The sequence below is a fragment of the Leopardus geoffroyi genome, chromosome E2, assembly GCF_018350155.1.
Source record: "Leopardus geoffroyi isolate Oge1 chromosome E2, O.geoffroyi_Oge1_pat1.0, whole genome shotgun sequence".
Lineage (NCBI taxonomy): Eukaryota > Metazoa > Chordata > Mammalia > Carnivora > Felidae > Leopardus > Leopardus geoffroyi.
In genome coordinates this window covers 16,029,702-16,051,766 of record NC_059335.1, presented here as the reverse complement: position 1 = coordinate 16,051,766, position 22,065 = coordinate 16,029,702, and the positions used below count along the sequence as shown (strand labels likewise).

The 22,065-nt window shown below is 38.0% G+C and overlaps 1 protein-coding gene across 1 annotated transcript in view; it reads left to right on the top strand.

The window, feature by feature from the left end:
* ZNF573 (zinc finger protein 573) overlaps positions 1-22,065 on the top strand; it is a 71,860-nt gene that overhangs the window by 30,080 nt on the left and 19,715 nt on the right. The window contains 2 exon segments of the mRNA XM_045441263.1: positions 11,318-12,475; positions 12,478-12,900. Coding sequence (XP_045297219.1) covers positions 11,318-12,475; positions 12,478-12,900 — 1,581 coding nt within the window.

Genomic DNA, 22,065 nt, shown 5'->3' with positions numbered 1-22,065 from the left:
TTTTATTTCTGCACTCTGCATTCTATTCCATTGATCTATATATCTGTATATGCCAGCACCATACTGTCTTGATTTATTGTAGCATTGTAGTAAGTTTTGAAATCAGGAAGTGTGATTTCTGTTATTTTGTTCTTTTTTGTTTGTTTTCAAAATTATTTTGGCTATTTGGAGCCTCCTATATTTCTATATAATCAGATTGTCATTTTCAGCAACAAGAGCAGTTGACATTTTGATGCAATGGATTGCATTGCATCTGTTGATCAGTTTGTGGAGCATTGTAATCTTAGCAGTATTGTCCTTCACGAACCTGAGAGGTCTCTCCTTTTATTTAGGTATTTAATTTCTTTCCACGGTATTTTTAAATTGTCAATGTATAGATCTCAGGCTTCTTTTGTTCAACCTATTCCTACATATTTTATTCTTTTTGATATAATTGTAAATGGCATTTCTTTCTTAATTTTGTTTCTGGATTGGTACTCTTGGTCTTATTTTTAAAAAGTTTTACCCTTTATATCCTGGTATACTATTATATCATCTATAAATAGGGATAGTTTTATTTGTTCTTTACCTCTTTTTCCTATCTCTGATTTATCTTGTCTAATCAAATAGTTAATATCTTTAGTACAGTTAAACAAAAATTTTTTTTAATGTTTATTCATTTTTGAGAGACAGAGAAAGAGCATGAATAGGGGAGGGGCAGAGAGAGAGGGAGACAGAGAATCTGAAGCAGGCTCCAGGCTCAGAACTGTCAGCACAGAGCCCAAACCCGGGCTTAAACCCACAAACCATGAGATCATGACCAGAGCCAAAGTCAGACGCTTAACTGACTGAGCCACCTCTTTAGTACAGTTTTGAATAGTTGCAGAGATAGTCAGCTTCCTCGATTTGTTCTTGATCTCAGCAGAAATCCTATGTTTCCCCACCTAATAAGATACTAGCTTTAGAAATGAGAGAGAGAGGGGCGCCTGGGTGGCGCAATCGGTTAAGCGTCCGACTTCAGCCAGGTCACGATCTCGCGGTCCGTGAGTTCGAGTCCCGTGTCGGGCTCTGGGCTGATGGCTCAGAGCCTGGAGCCTGTTTCCTATTCTGTGTCTCCCTCTCTCTCTGCCCCTCTCCCGTTCATGCTCTGTCTCTCTCTGTCCCAAAAATAAATAAACGTTGAAAAAAAAAAATTAAAAAAAAAAAAAGAAATGAGAGAGAGAGAGAGAAAGAGAGTGTGTGTGTGTGTGTGTGTGTGTGTATTTTATGTTGTGGAAGTATCCCTGAGCTCCTGTTTGCTTGGATTTTTCTTTGTTAGTATATTATATGGTCTCTCTTGATATTCAGAATTTATTTTGGCCCATATTTTCTTTTAGTGTCTCTTATCAGGTTTAGATATTAATATTTTTTTCATAAAAATTATAAAAGAATTAGGAAGCTTTCCTTCTTTTTCAATGACCTGGAACACTTTATGGAGCATTAGCTCTATAGCTAAAAGCAGTCATGGCCTTCTGCGACTTGTCTCCCAATAGGTCCTCCAAAAAGGACAAATGAATGAAAAAGTAGTAAATCTAGACAATCCACATCCTAGCATATCTTTAAGGCAAGATACCAAAAGTTCCAGATATCTGTAAGAAAAGGACTAAAGTTAAAAACTCCAGGACACTCTCCCAGTAAAGGTGGTTTTTCTTGCTCTATAATAGTAAAATTAATTAGTATTCAAAGTGCATAACCATGAAAATGATTTTTACATAGACCACCAACTGATAAGATTTTGCCATATCTATTTTATTTCTCTCTACACTACATTTATGGAGGTATTTGAAGGCATGTCTTAGACATCATGACTTGACCCATGAATCATTCAGCAAACGTCTCCTGAGAATAAGGATAGTTCCACAAATAAGGGTATTTTTTTCTTTTTTTTTTTTAAGTGTATGTGTATATATGTTTGTATATAATCTCTACACTCAATATGGAGCTTAAACTCATGACCCAGAGATCAAGAGTCACATGCTCTTCTGACTGAACCAGCCAGACACCCCAAGGGTGTATATCTAAAAGTTAATATAAATATTTTTCACAGAGAGGAGGTTCTGTTTTACATAATTGCTAAAATTATTCTCAGGAATTATTCTTTATGCATTTATTGACATAATCATGAGATTTTTTTTTCTCCATTGTTCTGTTACTGTGTTGAATTCTGTTTGTTGACTGAATTCTGGAATCCAGTTCTAGTCATGGTGTGTTGATATATTATCCCTTTTCAATATTGTTAGATTTGAATTTTTAATATTTCCTTTACGTTTCATGAATGAGATTAAACTATATTCTTACTTTTTAAGATTGGATATAATGATTATGTTAGTTTTATGAATGTGTTTAGGAGAATGTACCCTTTCTCCCTCCTTTTGACTTGGTTGGGTTGATGAAATATTCCAGAAAAACCATCTGGGCCTTCAGTTACCATTGTAGATTTTTTTAAAAAACTTACTCAGATTGGGGTACTGGGCTGGCTTGGTTATTAGAGCATGTGACACCTGATCTTGGTGTTGTGGGTTCGAGCCCCACACTGGGTAGAGATTACTTAAAAAAAAAAAAAAAAAAAAAAGTTTTTTTAAATAATAAAACTCAGATTACACCATGCTAGAATTGTTGAAGTTTTCTGTGTGTTGATTTTATAGAGGTTACTTTCTAGAGATTTATGCATTTCATCCACATTATTAACATAATGGGTTTTTTTTCATGATGTCATTTTACTGCATTTGAGGTGTGGAGGGCCGATAAGTGAGGTCCCTCTTAGCTCACATCCCTGCATTGGATATTGCTGCAGTCTCCTTCCTCTTTATCAGTCTTGAGAGAATCACATTAGTAACATTGCTTTGAAATACAGTATCGGCATTGTGGATCCTCTATGGTTTTTGTGGGCTCTATTTTGTAAGATGACTTTTATCTTTCTTTCTAATTTGTTTTTATTTTGTTGCTCTTTTTCTGGCTTCTTGCAATAAATGTTTAGGTGATTAATTTTCATGTTTTCTCACATGTATGCATATCTGTTGTATAATTTTTTTCTACTGTAACTACATTAGATTGGAATGGATGCAGATATTATAATTTGGTTTAAAATTTCTTTGTTTTTAATGTTTATTATTTTTGAGAAAGAGATGGAGTGTGAGTGGAGGAGGGGGAGAGAGAGAGAGAGAGGGAGACACAGAATCCAAAGCAGGGTCCAGGTTCCAAGCTGTCAGCACAGAGCCCAACACTGGGCTCGAACCCATGAACCGCAAGATCATGACCTTAGCCAAAGTCAGATGCTTAACTGACTGAGCCACCCAGGCACCCCTTGGCTCAAAATTTCTGTATAAAAGTTTAGGAAATACTACCTTAGGTCTACTATTTTCTTTCTCCCAGCTTTTTGTTTTTAAAATTCATCAAGCCAAATGAGAGTATTTTTTTTTATTTTTTTTTTAATATATTTTTTTTTAACATTTATTTATTTTTGAGACAGAGAGAGACAGAGCATGAACAGGGGAGGGTCAGAGAGAGGGAGACACAGAATCTGAAACAGGCTCCAGGCTCTGAGCTGTCAGCACAGAGCCCAACGCGGGGCTCGAACTCATAGCCCTCACGGACCGCCAGATCATGACCTGAGCTGAAGTCGGCCGCTTAACCGACTGAGCCACCCAGGCGCCCCAAGAGAGTATTAAAAACATATATGTAGTTGAGGTGCCTGGGTGGCTCAGTCAGTTAAGCATCCAGCTCTTGATCTCAGCTCAGGTCTTGATCTCAGGAGTTTAAGGTCATGAGTTCAAGCCCCGTGTTGAGCTCCATGCTGTGTGTGAAGCCTACTTAAAAAAAAAAAAAAAAGTATATGTGTGTGTGTGTGTGTGTGTGTGTGTGTGTGTGTGTGTGTGTGTGTGTATGCATATATATGTTAGTTAATTAGCCTTCACACAGATTTAACTTTGGGTATTAACATTTGCCTTTTTCTCTCTCTATATGCACCTTTCTTCTTGGCTCACTTGATGGTAAGTAGCAGTTACCATTAAATTTTACTTCTCAAACACTTCTGTATGCATTTCCTAAAACTAAAAACTTCTATGTAGTCACACTATTATTATCATAGCAATTCAGCCCTACATCTAACATAGAGTCCATATTTCAGGTTTTGAACTTTTCTCCAAAAATGCCATTTGTAAAATTTGTTTCCAGGATCCATTCCAGACTCATATACTGTATTTGGATGTGAGGCTTTGTATCTTACTGTCATCCTACCTTTTTTTTCCCCTTTGAGTTTGATTATTTTGTAGCATCCAGTGTAGTTTTCTCATGGAATATCTGCTTTCTAGGTTTGATGTTTTCTTCTTACGATTAGAATAGGCTTAAACATTTTTACCCAGACTACCACAGAGGTGGTATGTAATTATCTTTTTTTAGTAAACTTTATTTTAGAATGATTTTAGATTTATAGAAAGTTACAAAGATAGTAGAGAGACTTCTATATATATCTCTCCTGATTTCTATCATTGTTAACAACATCATTCAGATACATTTGTCAAAACTAAGAAAATGAAAAAAAAAAATTAAAAAAAAAAAAAAAAAAGGGGCGCCTGGGTGGCGCAGTCGGTTAAGCGTCCGACTTCAGCCAGGTCACGATCTCGCGGTCCGTGAGTTCGAGCCCCGCATCAGGCTCTGGGCTGATGGCTCAGAGCCTGGAGCCTGTTTCCGATTCTGTGTCTCCCTCTCTCTCTGCCCCTCCCCCGTTCATGCTCTGTCTCTCTCTGTCCCAAAAATAAATAAACGTTGAAAAAAAAATTTTTTTTAAAAACTAAGAAAATGACTTTCATATTAACTAAACTCTAGATTCTATTTGTGTATTTCACCAGTTTTTCCATTAATGTCATTTTTCTGTTCCAGGATCCTTCCATTCTGGGTATCACATTGCATTTATTTTTCATGTCTCCCAGTCTCTCTTCCAGTCTCTCCTGGTTTGTGACAGTTGTTAATCTTTCCTTGTCTTTCAGGAATTTGACTGTCTTGACAGACCCTACCAGGTCCTGCAGAATATTCCCTATTCTGGGTCTGTTGTTTTTCTCATGCTTACACTGGAGATAGGGGTTTTTAGAAAGACTGCAGCAGAAGTGAAATGTCCTTTTCATCACATCATGTGCGGGGTACATTATATCCACTGGTGATGTTAACCTTCTTTCTCCCCTCCAAAGTTACTATTTTTCCTTTTCTATACTCTACTCTTTAGAAGCAGCTCACTAAGTCTAGCTTACCCTGGGGGGCAGGGGGCCTGGATTGGGAATTAAGCTTCTGTAGGGTAGGAAATCTATATATTTTATCCGGAATTCTGTCTAAAAGATTTGTCTCTTGGGGCACCTGGGTGGCTCAGTCAGTTCAACTGACGTCCACTTGAGGCGTCCAACTTCAGCTCAGGTCACGATCTCACAGCTCATGGGTTCAAGCCCCGCATCGGGCTCTGTGATGACACCTCAGAGCCTGGAGCCTGCTTTGGATTCTGTGTCTCCCTCTCTCTGCCCCTCCCCCGCTTGTGCGTGCTCTCTCTCTCTCTCTCTCTCTCAAAAATAAATAAAACATTAAAAAAATTTTAAAAAAAGATTTGTCTCTTCCCCCTTTATTTCAGTGTGGGCTTATCCATATTTATTTTAGACTTTGAGTTACAATTAAATGTTATTTCTTTTGCTTTGAACATTGATAGTTCTTGTGTCCATATAATATCCCCATCCTTTAGTTTTTTGAGGATTTCTTTCCTGGTACTGTTTTCAGATTCATTTTGTTTTTTCCCCTTCCCTGGTCCTAGAATCAGCCATTTCTCTTAAGAGCCCTGGTTTCTTTTACTGGAAGATAGTATTTAGAAACCAAGATCTGAGAACTAGGTATACTAATTGTTGCTGGTATGCCATTGCTTCTATGCCCTCTAAACAATCTAACTAGGTAATAAATGTCTGCATAGTCACCGATGTAGATATACATGTATCTGTAATTGTTTTATTATCTATCTGTCTGTATTTACATTAAGCTAAACATGACTTCTTACTGATGTCTGCAACTCCCATCCAGTATTTCAGGATGCATTCTAGCCTTCTTGTCTCATTTATCTGTAACTTTCTCCTCCAACAGTGACAAAACTGGCTTCTACCATCCATCATCCATTTACTTATTTGTTCACCCCCAGTGTACATGGAACATGGCTTCAGAATTGTTTTCCCATGAGAAACAAATTTACTAACTTGGTAGTGCTTATGTGCAGTTCCATTTGCTTTTAATTTTCAGTCAAAACATTGATTTTTAAAGTTTATAACTATTATTGTAGCGTAGAGCACAATTTGTTTTGGTGCATTGATCAACTACAAGCACTTCTTAATTTCCCAATATATGTTGATAATATATATTTTTTATAATATTAATTTCTAGTATAACTTGTGATCAGACAACATAATTTGTATGCTTTTAATCCTTTGAAATATGTAGAGACTTGATTTATAGCACAGTTTATGGTCTGTTTTTATAAGTAATTTGTGACTGAAAAGGAACTGAATTCTGCAATATTTGGCTTATAGCCATTAAGTTCTAGGTCCACGTTTATTAAATGTCGCACCCAGAGTTTGGATTGTGTCAATATTTGGTTTATTTCAGGCTGTGTTAATAGATGAACACAAAATTAATAACCCTTATTAAGCAATCCTCCATGTGCATTGTAGAAAATTAGAAAATAGAGACGGGCAAAAGTGTTTTCAAGATATTAAAATACCTTATTCCTACCACTTTAACACCTTAGTGGATATAAGACATACATGCATATACATGTTCCTCTTTTTATTAAAGAGACATCATATTCTTACTGTTTTATAACCTGATTTCTTTTTTTTTTTAATTTTTTTAACGTTTTTATTTATTTTTGAGACAGAGAGAGACAGAGCATGAGCGGGGGAGGGGCAGAGAGAGAGGGAGACACAGAATCTGAAGCAGGCTCCAGGCTCTGAGCTGTCAGCACAGAGCCTGACGCGGGGCTCGAACTCAGGGACTGTGAGATCATGACCTGAGCTGAAGTCGGACACTTAACCGACTGAGCCACCCAGGCGCCCCTAACCTGATTTCTTTATCAGTGATTTTTCTATTTTATATTTCTATTACATTTTTATTTTATTGCATCTTCAAAACCCAAATCCTATTCATATTACCCCATTTGGCCCAATCTGATTTGTTCAAATCAGTATCCCAATGCAAGACTGTGCATTGTCTCTTTATCATATCACTGAAATCCCTCTTAATCTAAAACATTCCCTTTATTTCTAATACTAACACTTTGAAGAGACAAGGCCACTTATATTGCAAAATTTGCCATCTTTTGAACTTATCTCAGTATTGTCCGTGGTATAGTTTGTTTATTCTCTACCCTTTGTATTTTTGTAGATTGGAAATTATTTTCTCTCTTGAGGGATTCACATTAAACATTTGTGGCTCAAGTACAACATAGGCGGTTATGGATACTGTATCAAAAGACACAACATGTATTGGATTACACTGTTAGTTTTGGAATGTTAAAACTTTATTAAGCTAACAGCTTGATTCCTTCATCATTCAATTATATTTTTTGCTTTTGTAACTGAACAGAAGTCCCTCTGATCTTGCTTCGGCATTATGACAGCAATCAGTTCTGCAGCGATTACTCTCTTCGTAGTTGTAAGAACAGTATACTTAATACGATTGGGAATTGTAAGGTAGTTGTTTCTTTCAATTCTATCATGATTTCTACAGTTTTTTATTGACACGATCTATTTGGCTATTTGGTTATGTTGAAATATAAATTGATTGGAATGCACAGGAAAATATATTTGAAAAAAAAAGAATATATTTGATTTTTAGTTGCACATTATTTAATGAAAAAATAACTGGGAAATGGCTTGTTATCTGAAAAATAATGTTTTTTTTATTTGAGAGAGAGAGCAGGGGAAGGGCAAAGGGAGAGAGAGGGAATCTTAAGTAGGCTCCACACTCCACGTAGAGCCTGAGACGGGGCTCATTCCTACGACCCTGGGGTCATGACCAGAGTCGAAATTAAGAGTTGGTGGCTCAAGTGACTGAGCCACCAGGGCACCCCATCATTATATTTTTATCTATCTTTCATTTACTTAATATGTTTAATCCAACATGATCACTTTTCCTGCTTTTTTTTTTGAATTTTCACAATTATGACCAAACACAGCATAATATTCAGAAGCGTGTGTTTTTCAACAAAGCCATAAATCTTTTAAACTTTCCTTACTTTTTTAGCCCAAGATTTGTGAGCATTATCTTGTATCTTCCCTGCCTTGGTCTTGGAATCAAACATTTCTAGGGGCGCCTGGGTGGCTCAGTCAGTTGAGCGTCTGGCTCTTGATTTCAGCTCAGGTCATAATCCCAGGATTGTGGCATCAAGCCCCACATCAGGCTCCACACTGAGCATGGAGCCTGCTTAAGAGTCTCTCTCTCTCTCTCTCTCTCTCTCTCTCACTCTCTCTCTCTCTTCTCATAAAAATAAATAAATATTTCTTTAAGGATTGTCTGATCATAATATTGGATATTTAGAGATGACAGTGTAAGTGATCAGGGTGCTGATTGCTATACTAGCCATTTTTTCCTTTTAGAGAGAATGTGCACATGAGTAGGGAGAGGAACAGAGGGAGAGAGAGAGCATCTTAAGCAGACTCCACACTCAGCGCAGAGCCCACCACAGGGCTCAATCCCTTGACCTGAGTCAAAATCAAGAGTTGGAAGCTCAATCAACTGAGCCACCTAGGCGCTCCAACTACTAGCCTTTTTGACATTTTTTTCTATTCCATGAAAATTGACCTGTTTCAGATTTTTGTCCTTTGTAGGATAGTTTTTGATCAATATTTTCCTGTTTGTCTTTCCCTTTCACAATTTTAATTTTTTGTTTGTTCTCCCTTTTGTCAATTAGTTTAGCTAGTGTACCATCACATGTTGACTTTCTTCCCCAAGAGATACCTTTTTGAATTTGTATGTTGATTTTCTGTTTCCAAACTCATTAAAATCTGGTTTTTTATCTTTATTCTTTTTGTTTTCCTCTCACTTACTTTGATGTTTTTTCTAAGCTTTTATTAGTAAATTATTTATTTAATTTGTGTCAAGGTGACAGCTTTTCTCTGGGCATTAGGGCTGGATGTTGTACCTTCTGAAATGTAGTATTTTCATCTTTTGCCTGGTTATATTTCTCTACTTTCACTGTTTATTTCCTTAGTACAATAAAGATACTGACTCTGTTTTTTTATTTTTGACTGCTGACAGCTTTCAAGCCCCACCTCTCCTTCTGCTCCACTTTTGGGGAAGCTGATAAAAAGCCTGAGAGCTCCCTACATTGGTCCCCATGGAAAGTTCAAACCATGCAAACCCCTGCCCAGGAACCCTCAGCCCTGCACCACACCCTAACCAGCATAAAAAAAAAAAAAAAAAAAAAAAAAAAAAAAACCTAAGTCAATCTCTTTCAAATCACTCAAGTCCTTTTCAGATGTATTTAAGAACCACTCTGCTCTTTCTAGGAAGCCTCATTATATGAGTAATAAATCATTTCACACTTAACATGATGTATGCATGTCATCATCAGTCTTGACGTCCAAGTCAAAGTTTGTGTGGTTATCCATTCTGCCTCTGCTGGTTGTCCACTACATTTATTGATCTAGCATTTAATTAGTAAAGAGCCTTTAGTTTTCTAGATGGAGTGCTTTTTGTTTTCTGATGTTGCTCTTATTTTCAGCGTTATTTTCTGAGGTCAGAGTATGTATCATTCCACCTGCTATACACATCCCACAATTGAGTCACAGATGAATACTCTTTGCCCTTGACTCATGCCCCCTTCATTCTGCACTAATACTCCTGAGTCTTTTCCTGAATCTCGATTGCCATCTTCCAGCTTATATCTGATATTTCCTTTTAACAGTCAGTCCCAGACACTCTGGTACCCCAAAACATTCCTCCATATTATAATTTCTTGATTCTCTCCAGCATCTCCACATGGAAGGAATTTCTTATTTGATTTGAGTACATATCTGTGAATTGACTGAAAACATATCAAAATACTTATCCGGGAAGTAGAAGGATGGCTGGTCTTGAAAATAAGGAAAAGGAAGAGAGGATGTGGTAAAGGAGATGAACCAACACAGATTTAGTATATTTAGAATGGAGAAGGAATAACAGAACTGAAGGTAAGCAAGATCAATTAATTATTTAGCACCTATAATACATCATAACCCTGTAATTCAGTGATGAAAAAGGAAGAATTGTGTCTGCTCTGGGAAGTTTAGGGAACTGTTTAGAATATCAAATAAGGAGGGGCGCCCGGGTGGCTCAGTCAGTTAAGCATCCAACTTCAGCTCAGGTCATGATCTTGCGATTCATGGGTTCAAGTCCTGCGTTAGGCTCTGTGCTGACAGCTCAGAGCCTGGACCCTGCTTCGGATTCTGTGTCCCCCCTCTCTCTGCCCCTTCCCTGCTCACAGTCTGTCTCTCTCTCTCAAAAATAAACATTTTAAAAAAATTTTGTATCTTAAAAAAAAAATCAAATAAGGAAATTAATGATATCATAATTGGAAACAAAGGGATGGTGGAAGGAATGAAGTGCTAGACTGTAAAAAGGGAGACATGGATATAATACTTAGAGTTAGCAGGTGCAGCCTTTCTAAGGGTAGGATATTCATCCTGAGACGAAAGGATGAGAAGGATCAACCTACAAAGTGCTCAGGTCTAAGGATTCTGGTCAGATGAAATCGTCTGTGGAAAGCATCAAGTGATAGGGAAGTTTGTACCATATTGTAAATGCTGAAAAGAAGGAGACAGGGCGCAGAGGGGTCGGTGTTTGGACATGATGCCGTATAGGTAAGGAGGAGTCCTGCTATCCTCAGAAAGGGGTTTGGATCATATTCCAAGAGTAAAGAGAAATCACTGGACAAACCTAGGATGAATTCTTAACCTTTGATCTGTATTTAAATCAGTGATAGATTCAAAATAAAGATGCCATCCAAGGTATTTTTTTCCTCTCACTTCTAATGTAGTTGTCCATGACACAGGCAGGATATCAGATTTATAACAAGCTTGCCAAAGATCGTGGTCCACACCTAAATTTCAGAAACTTCACTATCTTATGTAACTTCACATACATCTCTGAATTCTTGACCTTTCAAAAAGTTCATAACCATATTTTACAATTCAATAAGCGCTTCATTTATTACAAGTGTTGGTTCATATTTGTTTCACAGAAGTCCCATATTCTCTGTATAAGAAATATAAATATTTTTTTGTTTCTTCTTTTCTTTCAGATTTGGATTTACATTGTGAGGTAATCAGCTATGTAGAAATGCCCACTTATGAAAAAGATGTATCTTCTACACAACATCAGAGCATATATAACAGAGAGAAACTCTATGAATGTAAGAAATGTCAGAAGAAATTTAGTAGTGGTTATCAATTTATTCTACATCACAGGTTTCATATTGGCAAAAGACCCTATGAATGCAAAGAATGTGGGAAGAACTTTCATAGTGGCTATCAACTTACCCTACATCAAAGATTTCATACTGGCGAGAAACCCTATCAATGTTCAGAATGCAGGAAGAACTTTAAAAGCAGTTATCAACTTACTGTACATCAGAGATTTCATACTGGTGAGAAAACCTATCAATGTAGGGAATGTGGGAAGGCCTTTAGTCAAGGTGGACACCTTAGAATTCATCAAAGAATTCATACTGGTGAGAAGCCCTATAAATGTCAGGAGTGTGGGAAGGCTTTTAGTAGGCGCTCAAACCTTGTTGAACATGGGCAAATCCATACTGATGAGAAACCTTATGTATGTGAGAAATGTGGAAAGGCCTTTAAAAGAGGTCATCAACTTATTGTACACCAGAGTGTTCATACTGGTAAAAAACCATATGAATGTAAAGAATGTGGAAAGGGCTATACCACTGCCTCATATCTTATTGTACATCAGAGAATTCATAAAGGTGGGAAACCATATGAATGTAAGGAATGTAAGAAAACCTTTACCTTGTATAGAAATCTTACTCGACATCAGTGTATTCACACTGGCGAGAAACTTTTTGAATGTAGGCAGTGTGGGAAGGCCTATACTACTGGCTCAAAACTTTTTCAACATCAGAAAACTCACACAGGTGAGAAGCCTTATGAATGTAAGGAATGTGGAAAAGCCTTTAGCTTATATGGATACCTTCATCAACATGAGAAAATTCATACTGGTGTGAAACACTTTGAATGTAAGGAATGTAAAAAAACCTTTACTTTGTATAGAAATCTTATTCGACATCAGAGTATTCATACTGGTAAGAAACTTTTTGAATGTCAGGAATGTGGGAAGGCCTATAGTACTGGCTCAAACCTTGTTCAACATCAGAAAACTCATACTGGTGAGAAACCCTATGAATGTAAAGAGTGTGGAAAGACCTTTAGTTTGCATGGGTATCTTAACATCAAAAAATTCATACTGGTGTGAAACCCTATGAGTGTAAAATATGTAGGAAAACCTTTACTTTCTATAGAAATCTAACTCTACACCAGAGTATTCATACTGATGAGAAACCTTTTAGCTGTAAGGAATGTGGGAAAACCTTTAGACGTAGTTCACACCTTACTGCACATTAGAGTATCCATGCTGATAAGAAACCCTATGAATGTACGGAATGTGGGAAATCCTTTAAAATGTATGGATACCTTACACAACATCAGAAAACTCATACTGGTGGGAAACCCTATGATTGTAAGGAATGTGGGAAGACCTTTAGTCGTGCTTTAAACCTTGTTCAACATGGGAGAATTCATACTGGTGAAAAACCCTACGTGTGTAAGAAGTGTGGAAAAGCCTTCAGATATGGTTCAGCCCTTAAAGCACATCAGGGAATGCATACAGATAATGAAACTCTAAGAACATAAGGAATGTGAGAATGCCTTTAGGCATGGCCCAAACTTTTTTAATATCAGCCAGTTCACACTGGTGAGAAATTATTGAATGTTAGTCTTTATAGGTATGTCTTCACCAAATGAGAGAGTTCATAATATAGTTATGATTTCAGTGTCACTCCTGTTTTAATGGAATATCTGACTATTTAAACAATGGCAAATTAAACCCTGAATAGCCAAAGCAGTCTTGAAAAAGAACAAAACTGGAGGTATCACAATCCCAGATTTCAAGATATACTACAAAGCTGTAGTAATCAAAGCAGTATGGTACTAGCATAAAAACAGACACATAGGTCAATGGAACAGAATAAAGAACCCAGAAGTAAACCCATGACTATATGGTCAATTAATCTTCAACAGAGGAGGCAGAAATATGCAACTGAAAAAAAAAAAACAGTCTCTTCAATAAATGATGTTGGGGAAACTGGACCACTTTCTTACATGATACACAAAAATAAACTCAAAATGGGTTCAAGACCTAAATGTGAGATAGGAAACTATTAAAATTTTAGAAGCCAGCATAGGCAGTAATTTCTCTGACATCATCTGTAGCAACATTTTTCTAGATAGGTCCCGTGAGGGAAGGGAAGCAAAAACAAAAATAAACTATTGAGATTACATCAAAAGAAAACGCTTTTGGGGTGCCTGGGTGGCTCAGTCGGTCAAGCATCCAACTTTGGCTCAGGTCATGATCTCACAGTTTGTGAGTTCAAGCCCCATGTCGGGCTCTGTGCTGACATCTTGGAGCCTGGAGCCTGCTTCGGATTCTGTGTCTTCCTCTCTCTGCCCCTCACCTTCTTTCGCTCTGTCTCTCAGGAATAAAAAAACATTAAAAAAATTTTTTTTAATAAAAAGCTTTTGCACAGCAAAGGAAACAGTTAACAAAACTAAAAGGCAACCTACTGAATGGGAGAAGATATTTGCAAATGACATATCCGATAAAGGGTTAGTACCCCCAAAATATAAAAATTTACAGAACACACACACACAATCTAATTAAAAAATGAGAAGACATGAACAAACATTTCTCCAAGGAAGACAAGATGACCAACAGACATATGAAAAGATGCTCAACATCACTCATCATCAGGGAAATGCAAAACAAAACCACAATGAGATACCATGTCACAACTGTCAAGATGGCTAAAGTCAGCAACACAAGAAATAGCAAATATTGGTGAGGATGTGAAGAAAAAGGAAACCTCGGGCACTGTGGTGGCAAGGCAAACTGGTATAGCCACTGAAGAAAACAGTATGGAGTTTCCAGAAAAAATTAAAAATAGAATTAACATAGCACCCAGTATTTTCACTACTGGATATTTACCCAAAGAATACAAAAACACTAATTCGAAAAGATGTATGCACCCCATGTTTATTGCAGCATTATTTACAATAGCCAAACTATGAAAGTGGCCCATGTGGCCCTCAACTGATGAATGGATAAAGATGATGTGGGCATATCTACAGTGGAATATTACTCAGCCATAAAAAATAATGAAAATTTTGCCATTTGTGATAACATGGATCTACAGGATATAATGCTAAGTGAAATAAGTCAGAGAAAGACATACCATATGATTTCACTCATATGTGAAATTTAAGAAACAAAACAAGGGGTACCTAGGTGGCTCAATTGGCTAAGCATTCAACTCTTGATCTCTGCTCAGGTTACCATCTCATGAGATCAAGCCCTGTGTCAGACTCTGCACTGACAGCGCAGAGCCTGCTTGGGATTCTTTCTCTGCCCCTCCCCAGCTTGCACACGCTCTCTCTCTCAAAACAAAATAAATAAACTTAAAAAAATAAGAAACAAATGAAGAAAAAAATAGACAAACCAAAAAACAGACTCTTAACTATAGAGAACAAGTGATGGTTACCACTGTGGGGAGTAGGGGAGGATGGATAAAACTGGTGAAGGGGACCAAGAGTACACAGATCATGATAAGTACTGAGTAATGTATAGAATTGTTGAATCACTATATTGTACACCTGAAGGTAATAAAACACTATGGTAATTATACTGTAAAAATTTATTTATTTATTTTTTTTTAATTTTTTTTAACGTTTATTTATTTTTGAGACAGAGAGAGACAGAGCATGAACGGGGGAGGGTCAGAGAGAGAGAGGGAGACACAGAATCTGAAACAGGCTCTAGGCTCTGAGCTGTCAGCACAGAGCCCGACGCAGGGCTTGAACTCACAAACCGCGAGATCATGACCTGAGCCAGAGTCGGACGCTTAACCGACTGAGCCACCCAGGCGCCCCTAAAAAATTTTTTTTAAGTAAATAAACAATGACAAGGGAAAAAAAATAGGAATCTCAATTTTTTCATACCTACAACGTGCATGGAATTTTCAGTTAAATTTTTGGCAAGGATACTACATAGGTGATGCATTAAAAAGTATATTAGTGTTGGGTTTTTCCAGTATTAAGGAGGCAAGATGTTATGGTTATGATGGTGACTGGTAGATGTTTCTACCGTAGAGATCTATTTTGTCACTTCCTTTTCAAAGTTTATAATATCATGTATATGCCCTGAAGTAATGGGAAATTTAAATTGAAGTTAGGGCCAGAAGAATGAAAATCAAAGTCCCATGTATCAGTTGGGAAATTGCCAGTCTCCTACTCTTTGGAAATTCAAGGCATGTGGGGAGCCGAGAATGAATGATAGAACTTTGTTTCTGTTCACTAATCTGTTTCCAAAACCTATTCAATGCGTGTTACTTTGCTGGCTTGGTAAAATTGATAAAATGATGAATAGGCATTCAATGTACAAAGCTAGAAAAATAACAAAACTCTCAGCCAATATAAAGCAACAGTGGACACAAATAAAGAATTAGAGTTTAATGGTAGTAATCAAAATAGTATTCTTTCAAACATTTTCCCTGTGAAAAGCAAGGAATACTCAAAGGGCGGACCTACGCCAGCCGACTCCATCTCGTTCTGTGTCCTCCACCTTGAGTAACTTCCGGATCAGAACATGCCAGGCGACCTGCATAACAGGACTCTGACCCTTCCCCAGCCAATCGGCCGAGGCCACGACCCCCAGCCAATCGGCTGAGGCCACAGCCATTACCTCACCAACTGCCCCTAGACCCCAGTAAAACCTTTGTGCTTTTGAAACTCGCTCGCTCTCTCCGGCATCTCACCGCTGCGTCAGTGCAGGTAGGGGATTGAGCTCGAGCTAGCTTTGAATAAAGGCTCTTTGCTTTTGCATCGGACTCGGCTCCCTGGTGGTCTTTGGGGATCACGAATTCTGGGCATAACAAATACGTCTAGAAGTACATTTTAGTGATTTGAAGATGAAAGTAATCTTTGGAGTTGTGCCACTGGTCTCAGACCTTGCTGGCTTGATGATTTGCTACAAGGACTCATGATTTAGACTCAAAATTTAGAAAAGTTGCTCTACTTAAATCTAAAGTTTATTAGAGTGAATGATAATGATTAAATAAAGGGGAAAGATGAGCAGTGTCTGTGAGGCACTAGGTCAGCTTCTAGGTGTCGCCTCTTATTGGAATTACATGAGGATGTGCTAATTTCTTCCAGCAATTATGTGTGATAACGCGCTTAGTGCCAAATATAGAAGCTCATCTGAACCTGTGTCCCTGGCTTTTACTAGGGCTCTTGTAGACATGGCAGTACCCACATGACTGACTTGAGCTTCTCAATCTCCAGTTCCTCAGAGGTCAAACTGATAATGCTGGCTGAGGGCGTTGGGCATAAAAAAGCAAGCATTCACCCTGATTTGCATTGTTAGTATTAATTATCTGGTCAAACCAGTACAGCATATCAAGGCAACTATTCCAAGGACTCAAAAGGTTTTCTCCCAGAAGCCAGTCAAGGGCCAGTTTTCCTTAACATAGGTCTGTCTTTGGAATGTAGGGTGTTTAAGCACCCTGAATCTGCTGGGTAATCCTTTATTATACAACCCGGCAGTTTTCAGCATTCTGATTCAAATCACTTGATTGCTTAAATACATTATAAAATACCCAGGCAAGAAATGATAGGAAAAAAAATTATTGAGGACATGGAAAATGTCTCAGAAAAAAAGTCAGTAGAAAAATCAGGTTACAAACTATATGTGCTATATACTATTTGTAAAATGTATGCAGGATTCAATACAGAATTACAGACCGTCAGACTTAACTAGGACAAAGAAGTCTTGAGTGTTATAAACCCATATATTAACAATGCTTACGTTTTTGTTTTGGTCTTGGTAGAGTTTTTTTATTTAAATATATCATAATTTTTGGTTCAGTGCCCATGCCTTACTTGAAGTATATATGTGTGTGAACATTTTTATGTTTTAAGAGGAAGCTATTCTTCAAAGAAGTAGAAAGGTCATTTATTGAAACCATCTATACTCGGTCTTAGACAAATACATTAAATTTGGATTTTTTTCTGTATTGCATTTGGTTCCTTCAGTTTCTTAGTACCTAAATCTCTAGGATTTCTATATAAATTCATGCATGTCAGATTTGTCTAAACAAACAAAAACAGGTGAAGTCCCTGCGTAGAGTCTCGCATATATTGATGCTGGTCTCGCTGCTACATCCTTTTCCAGATCTTCTTTACGGAAATATTTCCCATGTGTTAGTCATGATATAAGCCAGACAGCTGCTGAATTGTTTCCTTGTTTTGCTTTTTATCAACATGAAACATTGTTTGCCATTCCAACTTTTCGATCAGAGAAAATTCCTATATTTTTAGCAGTTGTGGACATTCACAAGAAAATTGAGTTTCCTTGCAGCTTTGAACCTTAATGAATTCTTTAAGAAGGTATGGAGAACCAAAGTTTTCCTCAGCAAACTGTATAAAAGCTTTGCTGTTAACTGTCCTGCTTCTAATCTAGAAGAACCACATATCTGATTCTGTATTTTCAAAATAAGTAATAGATTTTCAAAATGACTTAGAAGTATTTGGAATTCTTATGCTTGGAACACTATCCCTATGGTGGAAGTCTGGGCTGGGAAAATACCTTGAAATCAACCTAATAAAGCTTCCGTCTGTTGTCCTGTTCATTCCCCTGCAGCTGAAAATGTTATGGAATTTACCCAATATCCCCTTTTGGTTCCAGGTGATTTTTTTTTTCCAATTCCAGCAATCACTGAGGCATCTGAGTCTCACATTGTTATCTGGTGCTCAAGGAAGAAGTAAACCAGCTAGCAGAATGTGATCTTGATGAGATCTAGTTCTCTTGATGTTTAACATGACTTGATAATATGCCCCTTCCAGAAAAGATAATCACGTAGATGTGGCAATACATGAGTATCTTTTGGTTTTTACTCATTGTTGGCTTTCTTTTATACTTAAACTAGTAAAAGGGGTAAAAGAAAAAAAAAAAATAGAATTGACATAAGAGAGGAGTAGGTTCTCTTTGACTTTGAACAGAGTTCTTAAAATCTTTAGAACTCCAGGCCTTCCCTCCTGCAATGATTCCCTCTGTGATTGCATTTCAAGACTCACTGTCCAAAACTATTAAAAAAAAAATTTTTAAGTAATCTCTACACCCAATGTGGGGCTCGAACTTAACCCTAAAATCAAGAGTTGCGTGCTGCACCTACTGAGCCAGCCAGGCACCCCTGTCCAAAATTATTAAAAGAAATGGTAATCAGATATAGTAACATAGGATACTGAGAGCCAAAGCAGATGTTACATACTGATAGGTGTTTTTGTTTTTTAATGCATGCCAAAAAATCCTTACAATGCACATACTAGAGTATTCTGGGAAGATTCTGTAGTAGAAAGCACCAGGAATCTGTCCTTCCACTTGAACAATTCCACTGGCAGAATCTGTCTGATGTGATGATTTTCTAGCTCTGGAGTCTACTGAAGACGTAGTTGAAGTCTTGGTTAATTTCAGGGATCTGTGCTCTAAAGATGGCGAAGATGGTAAATTTTACGTCTGTTTTACCACCACAACAACAAAAAATTGGAAAAGCGGCACTCGGGTGGCCCAATTGGTTAAGCATCTGACTTTGGCTCAGGTCATGATCTCTCAGTCTGTGAGTTTGAGCCCCGCATTGGGTTCTGTGCTGACAGCTTAGAGCCTAGAGCCTGCTTTGGATTCTGTGTCTCCGTCCCTCTCTCTCTGCCCCTCCTCTTCTTGCACTCTGTTTGTCTTAAAAATAAATACACATCAAAAAAATTTTTTTAACTGGAAAAAACACTCTAAAATATCATACTGATTTTTATAGTACAGGTTTATTATGAATATTTAATCTGCTTTTCAGTTCCAAATTTTGAAATACTAATTTTTATAATGAAATTACTAAAGAGCAAATATTTCATGTTTCTTCCTTCTTTATTCTGTATTTTAGGCCTAAAATTTCACCTGTTGTCTTAATATCTTTAATATCTTAATGTCTTAGCCTCACAGGACCCCCAAAGGCCTACCCGTGAGTTCCCTTGCTCTAACCAGAGATGCCCCAGTCAGTAGGAAAAGCTCTCAGCCAGGTAATCCAAATATTAGCTGGATCAGCTGCACCCTAGTCCTCAACCTAATGGCTTTCACCTCCCTACTAGCCCACAAAATTATTCAAGCAAACCAATCACATCTTCCCATGGAAATAAGGGGCACCTATCTTGCTGCTACAAAATCAGCCTCCCACAGCCCCTGCTGGTTTACCCTGCTCCCCAGTGTAACCACCCCCATGGTATATGGTGTCGTCCTTCCCTGGGATGTGAGGATATATGATTAATAAACTGCTATCAATCTCATTTATCCAGTGTCTAGATATCATGTGTTCAGACATCTCCAGAACCCTAGGGTGGGACTTCTGTCACCAAGGAAGTGAGGAGGAGGCCAAAAGAAAGCACCTTCCTACTCATTTGTACTACTGTTTCATGAGCTTTCTGTGCCCACACTGCGTAGGATTTTTATAAAACTCAAACTTCAAATAGAGATGCTAAATCCTGTCTTCAGCCTAGTTTTTATGTGTTGTCTGAAGTTGAGCTACCTAAAATAATCTTAGAAATAGGTCTTTGATTGAAATTTCATTTTGCTGAGTCTACAGATTTAAGAGAAATATTATTACACTGTTGTCCTCTTTATAAGACGTATGAGGCTAAAATTACAGGTGTAGAAACCTCATTGAACTTGATTCAAAGGAAATAGATGCTTTTTCAGGCTTGGAGAAAGTGGAGCATTAGAATAAGAACTAGGCAAAATGAGTTGTGTTGAGTATGGAAATAAATACTCCATACATTACTGCGAAAATGTAAAATGGTACAGTCATGTTAAGGAGAAATTTGTCAACATCACAAGTCAAAATTTACATAACCCACTTTTGAGAATTTAATTTACCTATCAACCTAAAAATAAGCAAACTGATGTATATGTAGGAATACTGATTAGAGTATTGCTTTTAACAAAGGAAATTCTTTAAAATACTTAGTAGAAGACTTGTTTCTTAAATTAGGGTGCAGCCATACTTTGCGCCCTTAGGCAACTGTCGGAAATTATGACACTACGTACTGATTTGGAAACACATTTGTGTGAAGAAAAATACAAACGTATATGCATATAACATATAAATGTACTTGAAATTATGTATATATGTTTGTGTGTGTATATATGTATGTACACATATATACATTTTATAGTAAATGTGAGTATTTGTATGTGAAAATAACTTCCCCGGAAGGATTAACACCAACAAAATCAAAACGTTGGAGACTCTAACGTGAGCTACCGTATGACTGAGATAAATATAAGGAAAGGTTGCTTACCTTTTTAAACATGTTAATACCTTTTGAATTGCTACACATATATTTCAAATATGTAATAGTGATAAAATACTTCAAATATGTAATAGTGATAAAATTTGGGCATCCTTTGACTAACTTTATATTTCCCATTTGGTAAACTTATGATTCTAAATACATATGGACACAACCCTGATTCTTATGATAGCGCCTTCTTTCTAGATTTTTTAAGTCTGTAGCCAAAATTTATCTTATCGTCCATCTGCCTGAGACGGAAAATATTTTTCAATGGGATCTCATGACCAGGAACACAAGTTAAAGATGTTAGTTCACCTATGGGCTTCTTTACGGTCAAGCTGACATCATTCACAACACAACAGAAAGGGATGAAAAAATTCCCTGTCACAAAAGTCCGTTTCTGGTGGGCACAATATTGTGAAACGTGAATAAAGTATGTTTTTCTGGATAGTCTTTAAAAGGACCCAAGTTCACTCTCTCTTTCCCTACAAAGAAAAGGCATTATACAGTACAGTCTCACATTATCCACGTTATCTCACCTGGAAACAAAACTTTGCCACTAAACTGTATAACTTGTACACAGTATGTAACCTCCTTTTATCTCAGAAGCTTCAATTCTAAAATGGAAACATAATAGTACCTGTGACATTTCAGGTGTAATGAGGTTTTAGTAAAGAGATACACACCTGAGCACGCATACACGTATGTACACACACAGTTTGGCTAGACTATGAACCCACGTTCAGATGTTCACACCCATGCAAGCACGCCACGGTCCTCAGGGCCACGTCGCCGACTCTACAAGGCGGGTCCTCACACACAGGCCTAAGGCCTCGGAAGGGAAGAGCTCCACACACCCTTTCTCAGAACTCCCTGGTACAGGACCATCAGGGACTCGCCCTCTCCCCGCCAGGACCAGCGCAGAACACGCCCTCAACCTCAGGTCCGGGGCCCCAGCAGTTCAGTGATCTGCGCCTGCGCACGCCCGGGCCGCGCGGCCGTTCCCAGAAGTCTCCGGGGCTCGGGCGGGGGGCGGACCGCTTTACTTCGGGACTTTTTTTTTTTTTTTTCAACGTTTATTTATTTTTGGGACAGAGAGAGACAGAGCATGAATGGGGGAGGGGCAGAGAGAGAGGGAGACACAGAATCGGAAACAGGCTCCAGGCTCTGAGCCATCAGCCCAGAGCCTGACGCGGGGCTCAAACTCACGGACCGCGAGATCGTGACCTGGCTGAAGTCGGACGCTTAACCGACTGCGCCACCCAGGCGCCCCACTTCGGGACTTTTAATGACCCTGCTCTCCGGCTCCCACAGTCGGTGTGGTAACTTGGACACGGGGCTCCTTTGCATGTCCCTTGTTGCGTGCCGCGCG